The sequence below is a fragment of the Lasioglossum baleicum genome, chromosome 5 (genome assembly GCF_051020765.1).
Source record: "Lasioglossum baleicum chromosome 5, iyLasBale1, whole genome shotgun sequence".
Classification (NCBI taxonomy): Eukaryota; Metazoa; Arthropoda; class Insecta; order Hymenoptera; family Halictidae; genus Lasioglossum; species Lasioglossum baleicum.
In genome coordinates this window covers 6,167,613-6,188,829 of record NC_134933.1, presented here as the reverse complement: position 1 = coordinate 6,188,829, position 21,217 = coordinate 6,167,613, and the positions used below count along the sequence as shown (strand labels likewise).

The following is a 21,217-nucleotide window of genomic DNA, read 5'->3' as shown; positions in this document are numbered from 1 at the left end:
ATTCCTGGGAAGAAAAAAAAAGAAACTTCTGGTTTTCTTCTGTGGAGTTTAGCCCCCCTGGAGTCTCCGGCCCCCCTGCGAGGAGGACGTCAAACGAAATATGTCGGGCTTCCTTGCCCTTCAGGATCAACGATCCTTACGGAAAGCCGACGCGTTTTCCCTCGGTTTTCTTTCTCGTCTCCTCTTTTCCTCGTCGACCGTTCGTTCTGCTCGTAATTGAGCGGGCGATCTTAACGCTCGAACGAGCTCGAATGGGCCGCCGTCGCTCTGGAACCGTGCCGCAGCTCGTGGAGTGTGTTTCATGAGCCTCGGAGGGCCAACGATTCGTATTTTCTACCCTCCACGAGGATTCCAACGAGAATCTAGTCTATCGCGGTCCTTTCGCGGCCTTGTTCCCCGCTATGAAGATTTAGGGGAACGGATTCGCGAGCGGAACCAACCTTAACCCGCTGCCTCCTCCTCGGACGGCGAAAAATCGATTTTTTATTGCGTTCTCCTGACCCCGTTCAAATCCCGTATATACGTACACTTTTTATCTTTAAGAATATAGCCTTGCATTTAATACTTTACAAACAATAGTCAAGTATACGACATGTTAATCTTCAGCTATTTCATAGTATGTTTAATAAAATATCTTTTTTCTATCCTTAATAAATTACCTAAGATTTACAAAAGAAAATGGGTGTAGTATAATTAACAAGCTCTTATGAAATGGAACGATAAGGATCATTAAAAACATTTTCGTTGCTTAACTAGTGATCCAAAACTTGTTTAAAGAAGACGCATTTTTCTCTTGTTTAAAAATGAATTTCCACGAACGTAAGTCGTAGAAAAGCTCTTGTGGCGTCCGTCAAAAAATGTGCACGTACGACTCGCTGTAAAAACGCAGTTAATCTACCAATAAATCTCGTTCGCCGATGTTTTTGTGTTACTTTTATATTTATATAATTTATATCATATTTATATCATTCTTTTCTTCCCACAAGCACGCCAATTTCCCCTCCCTGCGATCCGAACGGAGCCCACCTTAATTTGTAACACTATGCTGAATGGGATTATTAAAGAAAGTCGAACCTGAACTTTTCCACCATTTCAATTCGAAAAAAACCTACTTATTTTCGTCGCAATCCGTAAAATCCGCAGTCCGCCAGAAGCCAAACGATGCGCTGGATAAACAAAGGAGACGTCTAAATACTTAATGGCGGAGGTGTAACCGGAGAAACAAATTCCTGTTTCGCAGCGCGACGACTAATTGATAATTACCACCGGCAGCCCCGGCAATCCTTCCCACCAAAAACATTGTTTCTTCGGGGATCTCCAAGAGCCTGGCACGAAGGGTTAATTATCCTCGAACTAACTAACCAACTAAATTGCAAGTCAACCGAATCCTCTTCTCGAAGCACAGCCCCCCCTAATCCACGGGTCGAACTTTTCCGCGGTGTGGGTGAGATCGCCCTCGTAGAAAAACTGCAGTTCGCCTAAGTGTATGCTTACCGAATCCGAACGCATTCGCCAATGAAAACGGTGGTTAACCGTGTCGAAGATCTTCTACAAGTTCGGAAGGATAGAGAGGATCGGAGAGAGAGAGAGGAGAGAAGAGGAACTTGTCTACTGGGTACATGGGTTCTCTGAAGTTTCCTTCGAGGGAGAGGGAGAGTTCCGGTTCCTCGCGCAACCTCGAATCTGTCGTTTCTTGGACCCCGTTGTCCCCAACGTGAGAAGAAAGGAGAGCGAGAGGGAGAGAAAGTGCGGGGGAGGGACAGGACGTTGAACCGTTAAAAGAGTTTGGCTCGGTTACAAAATTTGTACGGCCCTCCGACTCCACGGTTTGCGTCCCTCATCCCCTTTGGCCCGGTCGGCTTATTGAAAGGCTTTCTTTGGCTGACTAAAGGACGATTCTACTGGAAATTGTGCAACCCCTGCACTCGTCTCCTAAATAAGAACGACGAGCTCTTAACACATTTCCTGCCAGCCTTTATTTCATATTTTCTAAATGTCCGGAATCCATAACCCAACGATTTCTCAACCACGTCGTTGTTTGATCTCTTCACAGTTTTTCAATGATATTTTAAACGCACAGATACGGTAAAGATTCTGTTATTTTAAAAATAACATCAAATTCGAAAACAACCCGAGGCTATCAACCGCAAAGCAACAGAATCCTTCGATAAAATAAATTCTGCAATTAAGCGGGGACAGCAAGGAGCACAGTCGAGTCCACAGACTTTTTTCTCGCTGTGTAAACGTGAAATTGAATTTGAAAAAGTGCCATGCAACTCGCCGCCGTTCCGTATACCCCGGACCAACAAAAACAGGCTGTATATTCTGCGTACCAACTGGAAAAATCAAAATTGAAACGGTCTTTTGATCAAAACAAAAAAATGGAAAATACTCGTTTTCCTCAAAACTGATGAAAAGTCACGGGTGCCAAGTGTTTGACAGAATATTTTTACAGTTTCGGAATTGTCGAGAGAATGAATTTTCATGGGGTATGGTAGCCGGGTAACTCGATTTTTGCGGGCGAAAACAAGTCGATGGCGAATCGATGTGGCGACGGGTGGGTTCTTCCGGTTGGCCCGTAGCGAAAGTTCGTTAAAGCGGAACGTTAATTGCATTCAGAACGCTTCCGCTCGCAGATTGTCACCGCGGCGTCGTTTAATTACAACTTGCCGAAGAATACGGCGCACGCCAGCCTCCTTGGTACGTGACGAAAGTTATAATTATGGAAGAGTCAGTCGCTAAAGCGGACTCCTTAAAAATTCACTGGCCGATCTTGCTCCGATCTGCGCCGTGAAGCCAATTGCTAATGAGCCACCAGATAATCCCCGTTCCGTGGATTTCGGTGGGAATCCTGCGAATTTCATCCTCAAGCAGAACCCTTTTACCTTCCACCATCCCTGCTCCGCTGAAACCCTCGTGCGAACTCCATCCTGCTCCATATTAGCAATAATTTCCGCTCTCACGAATGATACCATCTGTGAACAAATGAGGAAGCAATTTAGTCAAAAATAGTTACATCGGCGTAATAGTAATGAAAGAAGTAAAAATGTGAATGGATCGAGAAGCAACTGGGAAATGCATTTTTAAAATACTACTACCTGAAGCTAAGCAAGTTTAAGTGTTCTTTAACAATATTAAACACACTTTACATCTAACACTTTCTTTTAAACATGGCCCACGGTTTTTTGGGGATAATGTCGGCCTGCAGAGCGAACGAATCGCTAATTGTCCAGAGTATGACGTAGGATCTGAAAATCGTGCAACGTCGGAAACGAATAAATTATATCGAAATCCTAGACGGACGTTCATTCTAAAGGCTGTCGATTCTTTCGTTGGCCGAAGTAAGTACCCTGGATCCTATAATTACCATCGAGATCAGACTTTGATCGTAAGGCGTCGCGGCACGATCGCCTCGTCGTCGTCGTCGTCCTCCTCCTCCTCCTCGTCTTCTACGGGAAAGATGGTGCGCCAGTAAAGGAAGCCAATTTGCAAGCAATCAGCGTTGGGACATAGTTAAAAGCAGAGAGATCCGTTCTGGGATTTGTTCGCTAACCTGCGAGTCAGTCGACGGAGTCCAAGTAGGACAGGATCTCTCCTGAGAGACACCGATGCCACTCTTCTCCGTGTTCCCAACTTTCTCCCGACTTCTTTCGATCCTTCCTCTTGCTTCTTCCTTCACCAGAGCTCTGCGTCTCTTTATTCATTGGCCTGTTTGTCTCGAACTTGAACCCTCCACTTCGTCGCCGATGCACAGCTTCTCGCAAACCACCTGCGCGATCTATAAGAATCTGCAATATCCTACAAAAGGTGCACAAATTAATTTGTAAATGCATTATACTCTCCAAAACGATCTCTATCACTTCGGCTTCAGAGCTCTGACTCTTCCAATTTCCGTAGGTCGCCCCAACATTGTTCAATGAACTCTTCACAGAGAGCATCCCTTAAATTCTGCCAAGCGCAGGCCCCCGATATGAGTGTTGCGGCGTCCACAAAACGCAGGGTCGAATTACAGGGACCTGTAACTTCGCGAGCACTTACCATCTCATTACACGCACCTCCACCTCCGCTAATTCGGAGGAGTTGTTGGAGTGTGGGTGTTCCAGGACGAGTTTATCCGACGATTCACAAGTGTGTCATCCGGCGCGTATGAATATGGAGATTGGTTTTCCTCATGCAGGTATGGATCGATATCGCGGACCGGTTCCTCGACCGTTAACCAAGTTTCCGGACACTTCGGCCGGCCTGTTCTCCACCCCCGCGCACCCCCGCTGAATGGCCCGCTGGCCGAGGATCAGTTAATTTAATCCCGAGTTTCGCGAGGTGCTCCACAGAGTCTGGCAGCCACCTAAATCATTCGTTTAGCAAGCTTAATTCAGCGCGGCTTTAAAACTGCTGGTCACATCCCATTGCCTATTTTCAAGTTAGGCACCGCCACCGTTTCTCTTCTTACGTCGCTTCCGCCGCGGAAGAGTATTTGGCACTTCCGTCACAGTACGGCCGCTTGCAGGTACTCGCGAAGTCCGATCGTCCCACGGAATACTAAACACCATTTGGCAAGCCGGCCGTCCGGTCGTCCAACTTTTCCCTCGTTCCTCCTTTCTTTTTCATCCCCCTTCCGCCCTTGCCCTTCTATCTCGTTCTCCCTTCCTCTATCGGGTTCTTCGGACACCTTGCACCATGTCTTGGCACGAGTTCTCCATGTTTGTAGTCTCGGACAAAAAGATTGACCCTGCCGCAGCTGATTCCGAAACCTTGTTTCCGAAATGTAACGAAGGTGAACAATTTTCTCTTCATATAAGATCAATAAAATAACTTTAGACAGCTTAATAAGGTGTTAGAATGTTAGAATCTAGTAAGATGACGAGTAGAAATTTGTAGACAGTTGCAATTTTCTGAAATCGTGGAGAAAGTGGTAATGGCTGCTTTTTACAACTTGTTTGTCTGGATTTATACGGAAGTACAGAGCCAATCTTCCCGACTCGTCAGACAGTTTAAGCGTTAAAACAAGAATGGACGCGTGAAGAGGGATGTGTCCAGAGGCGTCGCGTCGAATGATCGAGCCGCGCGGAGAGGATTGCCGGCGTTCCTAACACGGGAAAAGAAAACACGAGAACGTTCGTGTCGCTCGGCTTAAAACAATTCAAACACAATTTTACGAGCGTGCCGTGACTTTTCACGGGCGTGGGCATAGTCAGCCGCGCGGTCTCGAACGCACGATCGCCTTCGTGTCGATCCTTTCCTTCTAAAAACAGCGTTTTCCACTCTCGAAACGGCCGCTAAACGGTCCGAAACGGTTTTTATCTCGTAACCTGGCGAAGCTTCTCGCCGGTAACGTGATTTCGCTGCACCGGACCGACCGACGAAACGATCGATAATTCCGGAAAGGAAAAATAGAGGATATCGAGCGTGGTCGACTATGCCGCGGTAGTCTGACGATTTTCCTCTCTCTCTTTTTCTCTCCCTCTCTCTTCGTCTCTCTTCGTTCTCTCTCGTTTGCTCACCCTCTTTCATCCCTCTCACGGTTACTTTACCGATATTATTCTTTGGGATTTCTTCGCCGTAAAGTCTTTATTAAAAGCCGGGCTACCCTTCTGTCCCGCCAGCTTTTGCAAACTTTTAACTCGATTTTTTCGATACCTTTACCCTCGCTCGTTATCAAGCCACCCCGAGAGATCGAGCCAACCTCTCGATCTCTCTTTCTCGCTCGTCCTAGCTACTACAACTTTTCGTCGCATCCTGTGTCGAACATTCATTGCCACCGAGTCACGCCAGTTAAACTGTTCTGCTGGAAACGATCCTCCTACGAGGCGAAACCTGTTTGTCTAAAATAGGTTTTACCTTCTACCTTCGTCGCTTTTCATTCTTTTCCACGTTTCAATCTCGGTCGACGAACAGATGCAATGTTCAATTTTGTAATGAAATAATACAATTCTCACAACAACAAGTTTATTTCACAATATAATTTGTAATTTCAATGAAAATGGACATTCCTTCAGTTTCTTATCCTTTACTCGTCACCCAAAAGTCGATCTAACATTTACAGCCGATAACTACCGAACCAGAGTGACGATAATCGTTTCCCAAAGTTTATGGCATTCCATTCCAGAAGCTCTCGCTCCACAGGTAGCCCTTCACCAAAGGGCTAGTACTAAAGTACACTCATCCTCGAATTATTTATCGCCTGCTTTTAGCTGCGTCATTTTCGAGATTCTATCCAAATGGTTCACAGAAAAGAGAGTGTTCCAGTTACTCGAAGCGAATGAATGCGTGGTTGCGGGTATGTATTGTACGTCACGCGTAATTAGTCACGGATAAAAGTGTCGCACGCGGTAATTGCGTCGGGAGAGCGTGTCTAGCGTGCATTGATACTCGCGCGACCTTCTGCTCGTCAATTAGACCTGCTAATGAAATGAATTCGCTTCATGCAGATTAGCACTCGATTAATCCCACGTGCGTTGTCGTTGCCGTCGGCTTTTCTCTGAATGGGAGGTGGCTGGAACTGCGAATTCCTGGGAACGAGCATAACACGCCCCAAAAATGATGCGACATAATTTCACAATTTTACTACAATATTTTACAATTTTTCGATTCTACACTCTCAAAATTTTACAATCTCACAATTTTACAATCTCAATTTTTTCACTCTCACAATTTTACAAACTCACAATTTTTTCACTCTCATAATTTTACAAATCTCACAATTTTACAATCTCACAATTTTTTCACTCTCACAATTTTACAATCTCAATTTTTTCACTCTCACAATTTTACAAACTCACAATTTTTTCACTCTCATAATTTTACAATCTCACAATTTTACACTTTCACAATTTTACAATCTCAATTTTTTCACTCTCACAATTTTACAAACTCACAATTTTTTCACTCTCATAATTTTACAAATCTCACAATTTTACAATCTCACAATTTTTTCACTCTCACAATTTTACAATCTCAATTTTTTCACTCTCACAATTTTACAAACTCACAATTTTTTCACTCTCATAATTTTACAATCTCACAATTTTACACTTTCACAATTTTACAATCTCAATTTTTTCACTCTCACAATTTTACAAACTCACAATTTTTTCACTCTCATAATTTTACAAATCTCACAATTTTACAAACTCACAATTTTTTCACTCTCATAATTTTACAATCTCACAATTTTACACTTTCACAATTTTACAATCTCAATTTTTTCACTCTCACAATTTTACAAACTCACAATTTTTTCACTCTCATAATTTTACAAATCTCACAATTTTACAATCTCACAATTTTTTCACTCTCACAATTTTACAATTTCACAATTTTTCACTCTCACAATTTTACAATCTCACAAATTTACACTCTCACAATTTTATAATTTTACAATGAACTTCTTCGTTTTAATTCTTCATCACTGATTTGATTCTCAATTCTTGAATTCTTCATAGTACTGTAATTCTGTGCGTGATCTAAAATATCGCGGTCTCCTAATTTCAAAAAATACTAAGAATAAATGAAACACTTATTTTTCACATGTGATCAAGAACAGAACGTTCAGCACAGACACAAAGCATTTAGGGCAGAGCATTCATCCTAGGGAAAGCTAAGTGAAACGGTATAATTAAATTGGCAATATTGGCAATGGCAGGGCTAGGGCAGTCGTTACGAGAGGGGACGTGAAATCTTGTCAGTTTGTCCCCCGCTAAATCCGCTCGTCATTCAATTACATTTTCCCCGAGCCTCGGCTTCTCTGCCGGCATTAAAATAATTCATCGACATTGTACGCCGTCACAACAGGGTTAGACATCGCGAAACATCAATCATATTTCGGAACAATTCGGCTCGTCGTTGCCGCGTGACTAAAGGGAATCCAATTGAACGGTCGCGGGTATTACTGGTAATCATCGCCTACCCGCGTTCCACCGATACTACCAGGCGTACTTGTAATTACGCTCGCGCCGCTGGAAAACATTTAGCTTGGCGTTTCTTGTAACCCATTCATCAGCCGATGGACGCACGACTCTCAATTACCTGGATCATTACGGACACGGACCTGTGCGTCGATTACACGCGATCGATCCGCGACCTTCTATTCGCGATACAGTCTAATCTTGGTCCTCGAAGTTCGCGATGCAATTTTCGATGAAAGGCAACTGCTGCCATTGAGCTTATAGTGAAAACATAAAAGTATCTATTTTCCAAAAATTTATTCATTTCTACTCAACATTTATTCTTCATATTATGAATATTTCAAGAAATACAGACAAATTTATGACCAAAGATATCGGTGATTTAAATTATCTGTAAAATTACTAAATAAATAACAAATGAACAATTTTTTTAAGACAACAAGAGAATTAAAGAGTTAATTAAAAAATTATTACAACAAATATATTTATTACGATGATTATCACTAGGCAGGAATACTTTTTTAATGAATGCTAGTGCATCCGGATATCTCTTATGGTTGAAGAGTTATAGTAAAATGTTACGATCCAGTCCACTGTGTTCTTCGACCGTCAATTTTCAAATGTCCATCTTTTTAAAAAGAGGTCCGTAAAGGGGACACTTGGAACTATATCCCCATTTTTTTCAATTTTGTTAAAAGTGGCCCGCGATGAAAACACGGCATTTGTTTGAAACAATTTTCAAATAATAACATTTTGAATGGATACTCTTATGTTTTCACTATATGCTCTCAAAAACTCATTTCTATCGGTTTGTCGGTTCTAGTCTTACAATTTAATGGTAAAAGGTTGACACGTTTTTTTACACCTCTGTAAAATCAAGAATTTTTAAGATATCGAAGAATCGTTTGAGAATCTAAAAACTTCTAAATAATTACCAGAAAACCTTCTTGGGGATGTCTTACTTCTTGTTTCGCGAAATCTTCTACATAAAGCATCCTGTTAATTAGTTTTTGGAGGGATTATGGGTTACTTCTATGTTCCAGGGAAATTCCTTATTATTGTTAGGCGAGTAGCACGTAATCCGCGTGCACGCGAATCGATTCTACAGAACGCACGCGCGGTCTCGCTCGCATGCACGTCTCTGGCAACGAGTAATTAATAACACGCTATTGATTAATCATGTTTTTCAACAAATTCGCACTTTCCTTCGGCGATCGCCGGGCTGCTTGTCGACGCGAGTCAATTAGGCTGGGCGTCACGCGTCGAAACCGGTAATTAATCAGCTGAAATATCATCGATGTTCGGCAAACATGGAAATTAATAAACGAGGTGGTAATGTTCCATTGCACGGGGACTGTCAATTTGCCAGACTTCAATGAAAGCTTTTTAATGCATGCAACTGCGCCCCTATCTCTCTTCATTTATTTTCACAAAATCATTTATTTCTGGGGGATAATTTTTCAGTCGTCAAAAATTTTAACATACGATTAACATGAGTACCATGTAAATGGCAATTGACGCCACTGTTATTTAAACATAAAATTAATATCCTTACATAACATTAGTCTTGCATTTAATACTTTACAAACAACAGTCAAGTATACGACATGTTAATTTCCAGCTATCTCATAGCATGTTTAATAAAGTATCTTTTCTCTATCCTTAATAAATTACCTAAAATTTACCAATGGAAATGGGTACAGTACAATTAACAAGCTCTTAAGAAATGGAACGATTAAAAACACTTTCGTGATCCAAAACTTGTTTAAAGAAGACGCATTTTTCTCTTATTTAAAAATGCATTTCTCCACGAACGTAAATCGTAGAAAAGCTCTGGTGGCGTTCGTCAAAAAATGTGCACGTACGATTCGCTGTAAAAACGTTAATCTGCCAATAAATCTCGTTCGCCGATGTTTTTGTTACTTTTATATTTAGCAACGATAAAATCCGTACACGACTGCGATTGATTTTAAACGAATCCGTTAGCGGCGAGATGATTACATATAAATTGCTGGACCAGTTAGCGGGGCAGGGTAAGCTTCGAAATTCAGTGAGCGCGCGGCGGCGTGGCGCGGCGAAAAAAAAGTTTAATGGAACAGAATTTACAGAATGAATTCAATTCCGAGTAATCGGGCAAACCGTGTGAAATGGGGGCGAAAAACGGCTACCATCTTCGCGGATCCTCGTACGTGTATTATCCGCGCGGCCACGCGAGCTTTGTTCCGCGTCCGAGTATGCATCGGCGATTGAATTAGTTCCAAAATTTTGATAGGAAATCCATTAACGGTCACGTTGCAGAACCGTGGCCCATTTTCCCTTCGCCGAGAGCGAAAATAACGGCGGAATATTTGCCCGTCGATGTTCTCGTCCGCTTTATTATTAGCTCGTGAAATGTCGTTCAGCTTGAACCTTCGTAATTCTTCAATGAAAAAAGAAATCGTTCAAGAAATTGATCATTCAAAAATTGAAATAGTCTTGATAGGTTTAAACATCTTTAGAGAAATTGCATAATTATTTCCAATCCGAGGTACTATGTAAATTTGAAGAGTATGGACAATATCATAGAAGAACCAATTTTTGTCCGGTTATTTTTTCAAGGTCATCGTTATTTTTTATCGGGTAAATTTTTTTTTTATTCCATCTTACATGCTATATTATCTTATATTAAAATACATGTGAATATGCTTAAATCATTAACAAGATGGAATAAAAGAAATAAGTTTTCCCGATAAAAAATAACGATGAGCTTGAAAAAACTATGAAAAAAAACCGGACAATAAAAGATTGTTCTTCTATGATATTCGTCCTTCGATACCATTTAAATTATGCCATAAATATTTTCTTTTGTGCCATTAAAAATAAAGGAGATATTTAGTTTAATATTTAAATTAATTTTTACAAAAATACCCACAAAGTTGATTAGTTATCGATCTTCCAACCTTGAGAAATATTAGTCCTTCATATTTCCCAGTGTCCAATTTTCATCCGGAGCGTTCATATTAATGAAAAATTGTTTCCCGCGAACAATATGCTTCGTATTGACTTTGCCCCTGTTGTTTCCCGGATCTCTCTCGTTCGCGAAAGATTTCGGGCACAATATCGCATAAGATCCGTGTTTGGAATTCCTCGGGAGCGTAATTGAGTCGCATGTAAATATCCTGTCGGGCGAAATTTCTTCCTCGGCGAAGAACTTGAAGTATTTTGTAATATCATATCCAGCAGGTGTATTTTCCTTTGAACAAATTCTTTAAATAACTGATGGACAATATTCTGCGGCAGCTCACTTCGATCCCGTCATAGTTTGCTCCAGTTTTGCCGTATCAGGAGTTAGAGGCCGAAGGAATGATCTTTGTCCAAGTTTCTCTCTCCCTCTGCGTACTCTTTTTAGCTAGCTGTCGAAAAAAAACGCAATAAATCCGACTGTTCGGTCTCTCTTGAAAGACGCTGGTTTAATCCAGTGCCTAGCTGAATTAAACTGTAAATCACGGCTCACTTGCTCGGTCGTACATCGTTGAACTCGGGACAGGAGATAAGCTGTGGCGCGCATTAAGCATTTCTGTAATTTAGGGCCCTCCTCGGAACGCATTCTTCAGCATCGCTTATTCCTCGAGGTAATCAAAGACAGCCCCGGAAGTCTGGCAGAGCAATTATTTTTCACGTTAGCGGAGGATTCAACATTTTCAAGCGAGAGCAAATCGTTCGGCATTATAACTAGGGTTGCCAGATCTTCTATATTTGAACTTGATCTTTACGTACCTATAGGAATTTCCAAAAATCTTTGAATAAAAAAATTTAAAATGTGCTGTGTACCTCTTTTTCTTGAACTCCTATATTTTGAGCCTATCTCATATATACATAATTGCAGTTTTCACTACTTCTTCTATATTTGGATAAAACATTTCTGGCAACCCTAATTTATAACCGATCTCTCACAATCTACATATGCAGAACATTTTTTATTTTCCACGAAGATCCGTCGTCTATTAATTACACTTGCGAATAAACAGTTAACATGTCTATTCATTTATTATGGATTCTATTTGCTCCCCTACTTCGGAATGTTTTAAATAACAAACGTGCATCTTGCAGGGAGACAGCAATCAAGAATGTTATACGCATGTTCCGCAACGTGCGCGACACACATCAACTGCGCACGTGGAACGCAAAAACAATGAAACAAAAATTCATATAAATACAGTGCCCCACTGGACATTGATACAGAGTTATGGTCGTTTTTATGCTCTAGTTGCGCGCACCGGCCACATTTCGAGTAGAAAACTACAAGCCTCGGGTCGCAGCGCTTGCAAATCTCGAAAAATGTCCTTGCAAAAAAAAAATGAAACGTCAAATGTTTCGCTGCGACAGAAACAGAAATAAATGGAAATCTAGAATCCTCTTTCTCCAGTATCTCACAATTAACGCAGACAATTTTTGCAATGATTGACCATTTTCTAGCAAACACACCTCCAACAATTCCATAACAGTCAGCTACAAAGACTCGAAAAAGAACATCGAGAGACTCGCAGCAGAAAGGGAACTAGGCCAAAACTTGGTCTCCAGCTGGAGCACACAGTATTCTTCGCGTCGACTGAGTAATTCAGCGAAAAGTCCGCGAGCAAAAAGGGATCCTCGGTGGCGTCAAATTTCGAGCCCTTCGCCGACAATAAACCAACGTGGGTGTCCCCGGCGTCGAAACTTTCGGAACAGCACCCTCACGGCCGGAACTCCAGCTCGAGGCAACAATCCTGATGGCTATCGTGGGGATCCACGAATGATCACCGGCTCCCGGGAGCAAAAACTATGGCCCATTAATCGATTCCGGTGCAGGTCTGCAGCGTGCAATGTGCATTCACCGTCGGCCGACCCACTTTCGCCGGGTAATAGCGTCCGACCGGCGAGAGTACGCAAAACTGGTCTTTTCAGCTGGTCGCCGGATGAACGGGTCCGCGTAATTTAGCAAGATACAGGGGATGATACAGTAGCGTTCGATTAAATTTCACTGAAATGCTTAAATTCGCGTGACCCATGCCCACTCTTCCCCTGAAAGAGGATAATGCTACTGGAATAAAGGAGGCAGACGTGCTTCAAAACTTAAAATTCAGGGATTTTCGTTTTAGCTTTTCGTACGAGTCAAGAATGCGACTTTCGGATCGAAAACTTTGGAAATTTCCGCGAGCACACTGCCGCGTCCCGGCGGCGAGTCGCGTGGTTATCGACCCACGTGGAGGACGCTGGCTGGCTCTAGCGAAGGGTAGCCGTTGTGGCGCCTAAAAGACCGCTCGGACGCAGAGACGCGTGGGCGGGGGGTGGTTTGCTGGAAGCTGGCTCGGTTACATCATCTGATAGGCGTCGGAGCTTGGGCAAAGTCGATGATGCTGGCCGCAAGCGTGTTCTTTAAAGGAGCCATCGTCGGGAAGGCTCTATTATATGCTGACGAGACGGCGTGGCCTGTGAAGAACCATCCGGTCAGTCTCTATGAAAACCATGAATACAAGCTCTCTCTCTCTCTCTCTCGCTAGACAAATCTACGTGTCCGTGTGTGCGTTTTTTAACGGACAGGTTTGTGTGCATATTTATGGGGACAGGGGATTACGCTGCAACATGAGGACGATGTTTCATCGAGTCTTGAGAGATCACTGGTTCGAGTGAAACTGGGACAGCGCTAACTTTGGGTTGGGATTGAAATCCTTTTCGAGTCTAGTGAGAATTGAACACTTTTGAAATTCATTTCTGAAAACTGATACATCGCTTGTAACGATCGTCTTGGCATTGTTCCAACCAAAACTGTATTCTTGTTAACTAACAATAAGTATTGAACGTAGAATCGTAGATTGAATGTAAACTATGATTCTGCTGTCATAGTAAGCGAATGCACAGCTCAGTTAGCCGACTGTTTACAGAATTCAGGTTCCATGCCTATTAATAAACTGCTTCCTGACCGGAACATCATTTTCTGCTAGACAGTTGACGTGAATGTGCCTTGATGATCAGTTAGAGCGCAGCGATAGTTAATTACTGTTGATTAATAAAATATCATTCGACTGACAATGTTTGCGATCCGTGCATCTGCGATTCTAATTGCCTGTACACGCGGATACAGGTAATGTTTTCTCTCGTGCAGATATGTCCACCATATCGCAACATGTTCCCGTTCCCATTTGCATCGATTCGATTCAATACTGCAATATTGTTGGGATACTTCGGTTATCTAGATTGCTGACTGTCGTTAACAAACCCGGCATTGAATTGCGGTAACTGATACACGGAAACGTAACGCGTCGATATATAATCGGACTGTTTCATAGATCTAGCTGAAATGATTTGTAAAACTGCTATCGGAATAGCGAATGGCGTGCATTTATGGGAAAAATTTCCAACAGCTGGAAATTATCAAAGAGAGAAGATGTTGTGCAATAGATGCAGACAATTTTTATTTTGCATAGACAGCTGCAGTCTGCTAACAACGCCCGTTCTAGCGGTTACGTCGCCCCAGCGAAAAAGACAAATTGCCCCCCCCCCCCCTTAAGAATATATACAGGGTGGTCCAGCAGGAATATGAAAAAACGTTTTATATTAAATATACGAAATATTATTATTTTTCGGTGTAGAATAAAAATATGAAATAAAAAATATGGGTTTCCATTTGAAAAAATGAAGTTGCCCTTTATCTGACCTTAAAGGGCCGTTATGGAAAAATGTGCATAGCGCCATTAAATGTGCCCTTCATATGAAGAATATTTTATAGAAAAAATTTTTTCATATTCCTGCTGGTTTCCGTAATAATTGACTGTCTCGAGATAAATGGACCACCCTGTATATATTTTTTAAATAAACGTACATCATTTTTATTTTCAATAAAAATCGAATCATTTTATTTTGATAAAATCAAATTTTCTATTAATTGGGTATATAACACATTTTTATCACACTTGCAGCCAAAATGATGCCGCTAAATTTTGGCGCCCCGGACAAATGTCCGGGTTGCCCGCCCCTACAGCGGTCCCTGCTGCTAATTATATAATTAGCTATAACTAACTATATAATAAAATCAATGTTTAAAATCTCCGAGCGATCTCATTAGCGATAAGTGTATCCGTCTGCGGAGGAATCATAAATGTCTTAAATCTGGGTATCAAATATTTCCAGGATATTTATGAAAGTTCACGGAGTAGTATATCAATCTTCTCCAAGGGCTCCGCGGCCCCGTCCCCGGCTAGTTTGCATTCCGGTGCATCGCGCAATACCATTTATCTTCCATTAACATAGGAATCCACGTGAGGCAGACAAATTTTCGTGCAACGATTCACCGCGGGGCCCCGTCGGATCCCCTTTTTACGTTCCGCCGGGAGCATGATAGATACGTTGCGATACCGGGACGCGGACTATTCATGCGACCGGCATTACTCGCGCGCGCTTTTCGTGCCGTCGAGTGGCACTCGTCGCGCATTCGAAACCGAGAACACGTTCCCGTGCTCGCGACGATGAAAAGATACGCCCGAAAGACGTAATACAACCACTCGTAATCAAGGCCAATCAGAACCGACCGAATCTGTCACGCTCCGCATGAAGAATCGGGTAATTATGCACGCTGCCGACGAGTAACAACCCTCGAGCTGCTGGTAAAGTCGAGTTAGAAATTCTTTTTCCTTGGACAAAGACTTTTGTCGACTACTGTATCGTACATCCGAGACGAATGGAAATTTGATTTTTTCTAGCAATTTTTCCGGTGTAATTGGAACTTCTTGGCTTCCGGTACAGAAGGCGATTCAACTGGATCTAAAATCAAGTTACGAATTCGGTTTCCTTAGAAAACTTCTGTGAACCAGTGTGTCATTCATCTTAGACGAGTGGGAATTTTCCTGTAGGAAGAGGAATTCCCTAGGAATTCTCCTAGAGCAAGAAATTACCTTCTTGGATGATATTCTATCCTGAGAAAATGAAATGTGTAGCAATTTTCGAAGTGTCCTCTGCAAACAGGAACGTTCGAAGGGGGTTTGAGAGTCCTAAAATCTGAAGTTGGTACCATTTTACTCCAAAGATGAGGTAGAACTTTGACAGGGGATGCTCCACCGTAATTACACTTAAAGATAAGAAATTATTAGTAGCAGGATCAGTAATTGAAAATAAATTTAGTATCATTTAAATTTTAAAAAGTTAATAATTTTCTTATTAATTTAGGAGATATTCTTCTGGATAACTTCTGTGAACCAGTGTATCATTCATTTTAGACGAGTGGAAATTTTATTTTTTAATTCCTGGATCATGGAAGAAATAACCTTCTTGGATGATAATCTACCCTCAGAAAATGGAATGTGTAGCAATTTTCGAGTGTCCTCCGTAATAAGAAGACAACAACGTTAGTGTAAAATGGAAATTCGTGGTTAGTTATACACGTAACCATTTCAAATGGTTTCGGATTCCTAAAATCTGAAGCTGGTACCATTTCGCTTCCATAATAGGAAACTGCACTCGGAGAAAACTCTTGAACACTCTTCGAAGTATCGTCATTAAAAGGAATACAACACGTCAGTGCAAGATGAAAATTCCCCTAAATGACTAATTGCACACAGGACCGTTTGAAAGTGGTTTCAGAGTTTTAACCCTTTGCTCTCGGAGATATTTTAACTCGAAAATGAAACATTTCTTCCAACCAAGAATATTTTCATAATAATATTTCCATTCTCTATGATTTGTTAAATTTGATGGGTATGAAATTGGCGAATACCCCATACAATACCTAGATGTTTAATAATTATTAATTTTTAATAACGTAAACAATATTTTGAATAATGGTACAACAACTTTTAGTGGCGCCTCAGAATCGCCATTCGAGTGCTAAGGGTTAAAATCTGAAGGTGGTACCATTTTACTCGAAGGATGAGGAAGAACTTTGACAGGGGATGCTCGACCGTAATTGCGCGGCACTTTGAGCTATCTCCGAATTGTCCGCGGCAGACGGTAGACAAAAATGTTCACGTAGCGTCGCAATTAGTATCGCTCGGTGGCATCGGAGTCGCGTGGGCGTCGGAGTCAGCGAGGCGGGCGGTAGCAGGCCGCGCCAAAAGTGCACGAGTAATGTCCGGCGATTTGTCAGAGGGACAATTTGTAATCGTTTGTCAGCCGCTGTACACCGTAAACACAACTAACTGCCGTCTTATTCAAATGAGGGCGGGGGCGCAGCTCTCCTTAGGCCGATGCCTATCCGCGCAGCCTCGCCTTTTCCAAACCTCTCCTCTCTCTTCTCGACTCAAAATTCCCTCGGCCATGGTGGTGCCATGTCCTCCGTCATTAATCTTCAAGAATTTTCCCGCCCTCTGCCCTCCGGAGGGTTGCAACGACGCCCCTTTCTCGCTCGGATGTTTGCTGCTTCAGCGTGTTTATCGGGTTTTCGGAAAAATTGGTTGCTGACCGTAAAACGGCGAACTTAAGAGTCCTGCGATTTTCGCGCTACTGTGACCCAGTTATCCGTGCCCGACAGAGAAAACCGTGGTGCCGGATGTTTGTTCACGGAAAAGGAAAATATTAACACGATAACCATTGCCGTAGCCATTCGGATTTCTTCGATTCAAAGTTATTAATTTAGCATTATTATACAAGATGAAGATACGGAACTAGTCATTTACGATACGATTGTTTGTTTCAGGGAAGCTGCAAGGGATGTAGAGGAGCTCCCGCGATATTTTTTATTGGGGTGAGTATTTATCTTTTCTCTTGAAAAAGAATCGATTCGTCGATAAAGTATGGTATATCAGTGCTTTTTTAAAAAGACTTTTACTATTTTACATCACGGAATCAGTTTACATATTCCTATCGTGGGACGTCGAGCATAGGTAACCTAAGTGGCTGCATAATATATTCCAGCAGCCACTTCTTGTCGGAAGATAAAAGGAAAGCTAGACATAACGAAGGATAAAACTGAAGTGACTGAATGAACTTCAAGTAGCTAATTCAGAATTGAGTCAAGAAGTGTTGGGAACCTAGTTTTCTCTATTCCAGAGGAGTCGCGATTATCCGAATTCTCCACTGTATGAACAAGTTTCTCACGTAGACAATTCTATCTGAAGCAATCAGTCACAGTAATATTTGAGATTGTTAATAAATTATAGAAATGACAATGTCGAATGTATATTTAAATTTTAACACAAATGAATTCAATCATTTTTCGCGTGGGGAGAGTTTTACGAATTTAATAATTGTAGTCTAAAGTGCAAAAAGTCTGCCATTTGTGTGACCGATGGCGGTAGGATTAGTGTTAAAATGGCGTGATCCTTTTCGGTGACCGAGCAAAGCTCGATCGATCAAATTCAAAATTCTGGTCAATTAATGCCGCGCTCATCCGATGACTGGCGTCCCGGTCTGACAGAATAATACCATCAGAGAGTAGACGCCGTGGCGCCAGGACTCATCTGTATTGTCTATGTGGTTGCGGGGGAGGATTCCATAAACGCGGCAGCGGCGACAGGAGGAATCGTCCTCGAGATACACGCGCGCCACTCGACGCCCGACGATTCACAATAATCTCGTCGATACCCACGACCAACCATCCATCCACCCTCTGCCACCCCTTCCCACCCTTTTCCACCCTTTGCGAGACCTCGAAGTGCTGACTGGAAGACCGTGTCCCCTTCGCTGGGCGGGGCATAATTTTCGAAAATCGATGCCTGGTTTACGGAGTGGACACCGCCTCGTAAATATCAACGAATTTACAGCGATCGTACGCGCGACAATGCGGAAATAAAACGGGGGGATATACGAGTTCTCCTGACAAATTCGAACTTAAGACCCACCCCCTAGAAATTTATCTCGCGTCATTTTTAACGCTCCTGCGGGCGGAATTGTTTGTTCGCAGGAAAGTTTACACGTTTGCGGGACGAGTGGTTAGATGAGCGACCTTTTGTGTAGGTCATTATTTACTGTCGTGAAACCTTGCTTATTTTCTCAGGTTGACGTTCTTTAAGTGAATTTTTATTTTCTTATTTGATCTTCTTACACATATTCAACAAATTGTCAAATTCGGATTTTTTTCTGGTTTCATTTAGATTATGAAAGTCGTTTGGTTAAAGGGAAAAATTGTTTTATAATTTTATTGTAATGTACAGGAAGGACACCGTAAATTCCGATTTTATTTAACCTCAGAGTGCAACAGATTTCAGCGAAAGTCGTGTAAAAGATTGTATAAAAAAATACGTAGATTGTCAATTTCTAGATACAGTATTACACCATTGGTTACGAGCATGTATGAAACGAATTTCCCAATAGAGAGCTTGTAAATTTTCATAAGAGTCAACAGGGATAGAGTAGCATTTCTCGTAAATTCGCGACAACAAAGGCTCATCAAAATTCTCTTTGTCTATTGAATTATTACCGTATGCCAGGCCTCAGGAACGTCTTTGCGTTTGCCAATTTGCTTCCTGCTAATTAGATTCATGAGAGCGAGGAAGATTCGATGAGAAATTGGAAAACGCAGCGTCACCTGCTTCTCCTGCCAGGATTAATGAGCACAATTGGCGCTGCGAGGTGTTGGCTCGCGTTCGAACACCCTCGGAAAATTTGCCGGGGGGGGGGGGGTGCACACACAGAACGGACGAACCGTGAACTTTCTGTCCGACGAATAAATTCGTCACCTCTCGTGTAAATTATTGAGGATGTTTCCAAAACTTTCCGTGTACGCCGCCGCTCGAAACTTTCGGCCTCGTTTATTCGACGGGGAGAACTCTTTTTTGGAGTTTCGGCGAAGTTAAACGATGTATATAAGCTCGTCGAGTGCATAACGCGTGCATCTTTACGATGCATGAGTTTACGATTCACTGGACAATGAACCCATTAATCAAAAACATTTCTTTTCTTTCAAATATATATATATTTTCCGAAAAATATTTTAAAATTAATTTTAACGTTTTAACGTGGTTTCAAATTTTCTTGCAAGGATTCAGTCAGACATTAATCATTTTAACTTTGTGATATTTTCAAATTGAGTTGAAGTAATCACTTAAAATTCCACAAAATTTTTTCCGCGTAGTTTCAAATTTTCTTGCAAACATTCAGTCAGGCATTAATAATTTTCACGTTGTGATATTTTAAAAGTGAGGTGCAGTAATCCCTTAAAATTCCATAAAATTTTCTTCTGCGAGGTTTAAAATTTTCTTGCAAACATTCAGTCAGGTATTAATAATTTTCACGTTGTGATATTTTAAAATTGAGGTGCAGTAATCCCTTAAAATTCCATAAAATTTTCTTCTGCGTGGTTTCAAATTTTCTTGCAAACATTCAGTCAGACATGAATAATTTTAACATTGTGATATTTTAAACTTGAGGTGCAGTAATCCCTTAAAATTCTATAAAATTATTTTCTGCGTGGTTTCCAATTTTTAAACAAGTTTATTATAGACTACGATTTCTTACCTTCCATTTACGTCCTCGAACGTTGATAAGTTATAACGCTGTGAGATTTTAAAATCGACTTTTCCGAGTTATCGGTTTGGATAGTCTATTTATTGGGATAATTTGTTTAGTCAGTTTATTTTGCTAATCCGTTTACCGATGGAAATAATGTCACAGCTTAAAGGAAGCATTATTGCAGAAGTATTAACGTAAAAAGCGTGGAGACCGTTACGAACGGTGTTTAGCGAATTTTTTGCGGAGGGTGTTATCGCGATTTGAGCGATGCTAGAAAATAGGAATTAAAAACACGCGATAGTGAACCGTAAAAGCTAGGAATTTCTGGCACGCGCGGGAGGTTAGAAGCGAGGACAAAATTAATTTCACCGGCAATGCGTGTCGGGCCGGATAGGCGGGAGGCTCGCGTGCACCTCGTTTACAGAATATTATGCTTCGTAGAATAAACTACGTAGAACGATAATGGGAGTGCATCTTTTTGCCGGGTGCCTCGTTCAAAGAGCATCGTTGATAACTGGTGTAGTCACTTCATTACGATTACATCGACCTGTACTTGCGCAACGCATGTGCAAGGGACGATCGCGGAAGATGAGGTGCTCGATAAAATTTTCACGAAGCAAAGTAGTCGAGGAAAAATTTATGGAACGGACCTATCCAAACCAATATTTTTACCGAGAGACATTTCCCAGAAACTATTACCGAATGGAATAACAGAGACGTTGTTGAATCAAATAATTAAACGTCGTTGCGAAATAAATCATTTTTCCGATTTACACCATTTCCTCGTTTATCCTTGTTACTCTATTTTACACGACAGTTACATTACGAGTTCTTTAGAACTTTGCTTTAAGCAAACTCTTTACGAAAATTAAGTCCCTACCGCCGCTCCGGTTTGACCGTCTCCTAGTTAAATCATA

General features: G+C 41.7%; 1 protein-coding gene across 4 annotated transcripts in view; it reads left to right on the top strand.

The window, feature by feature from the left end:
• The window catches only part of Nolo (ADAMTS-like no long nerve cord), a 295,981-nt gene that overhangs the window by 81,767 nt on the left and 192,997 nt on the right, over positions 1-21,217 (top strand). For all 4 annotated transcript variants that reach the window (XM_076423268.1, XM_076423270.1, XM_076423269.1 and 1 more), the window contains exon 2: positions 17,548-17,595. In XM_076423268.1, coding sequence (XP_076279383.1) covers positions 17,548-17,595 — 48 coding nt within the window. The remainder of the gene's footprint in view (positions 1-17,547; positions 17,596-21,217) is intronic.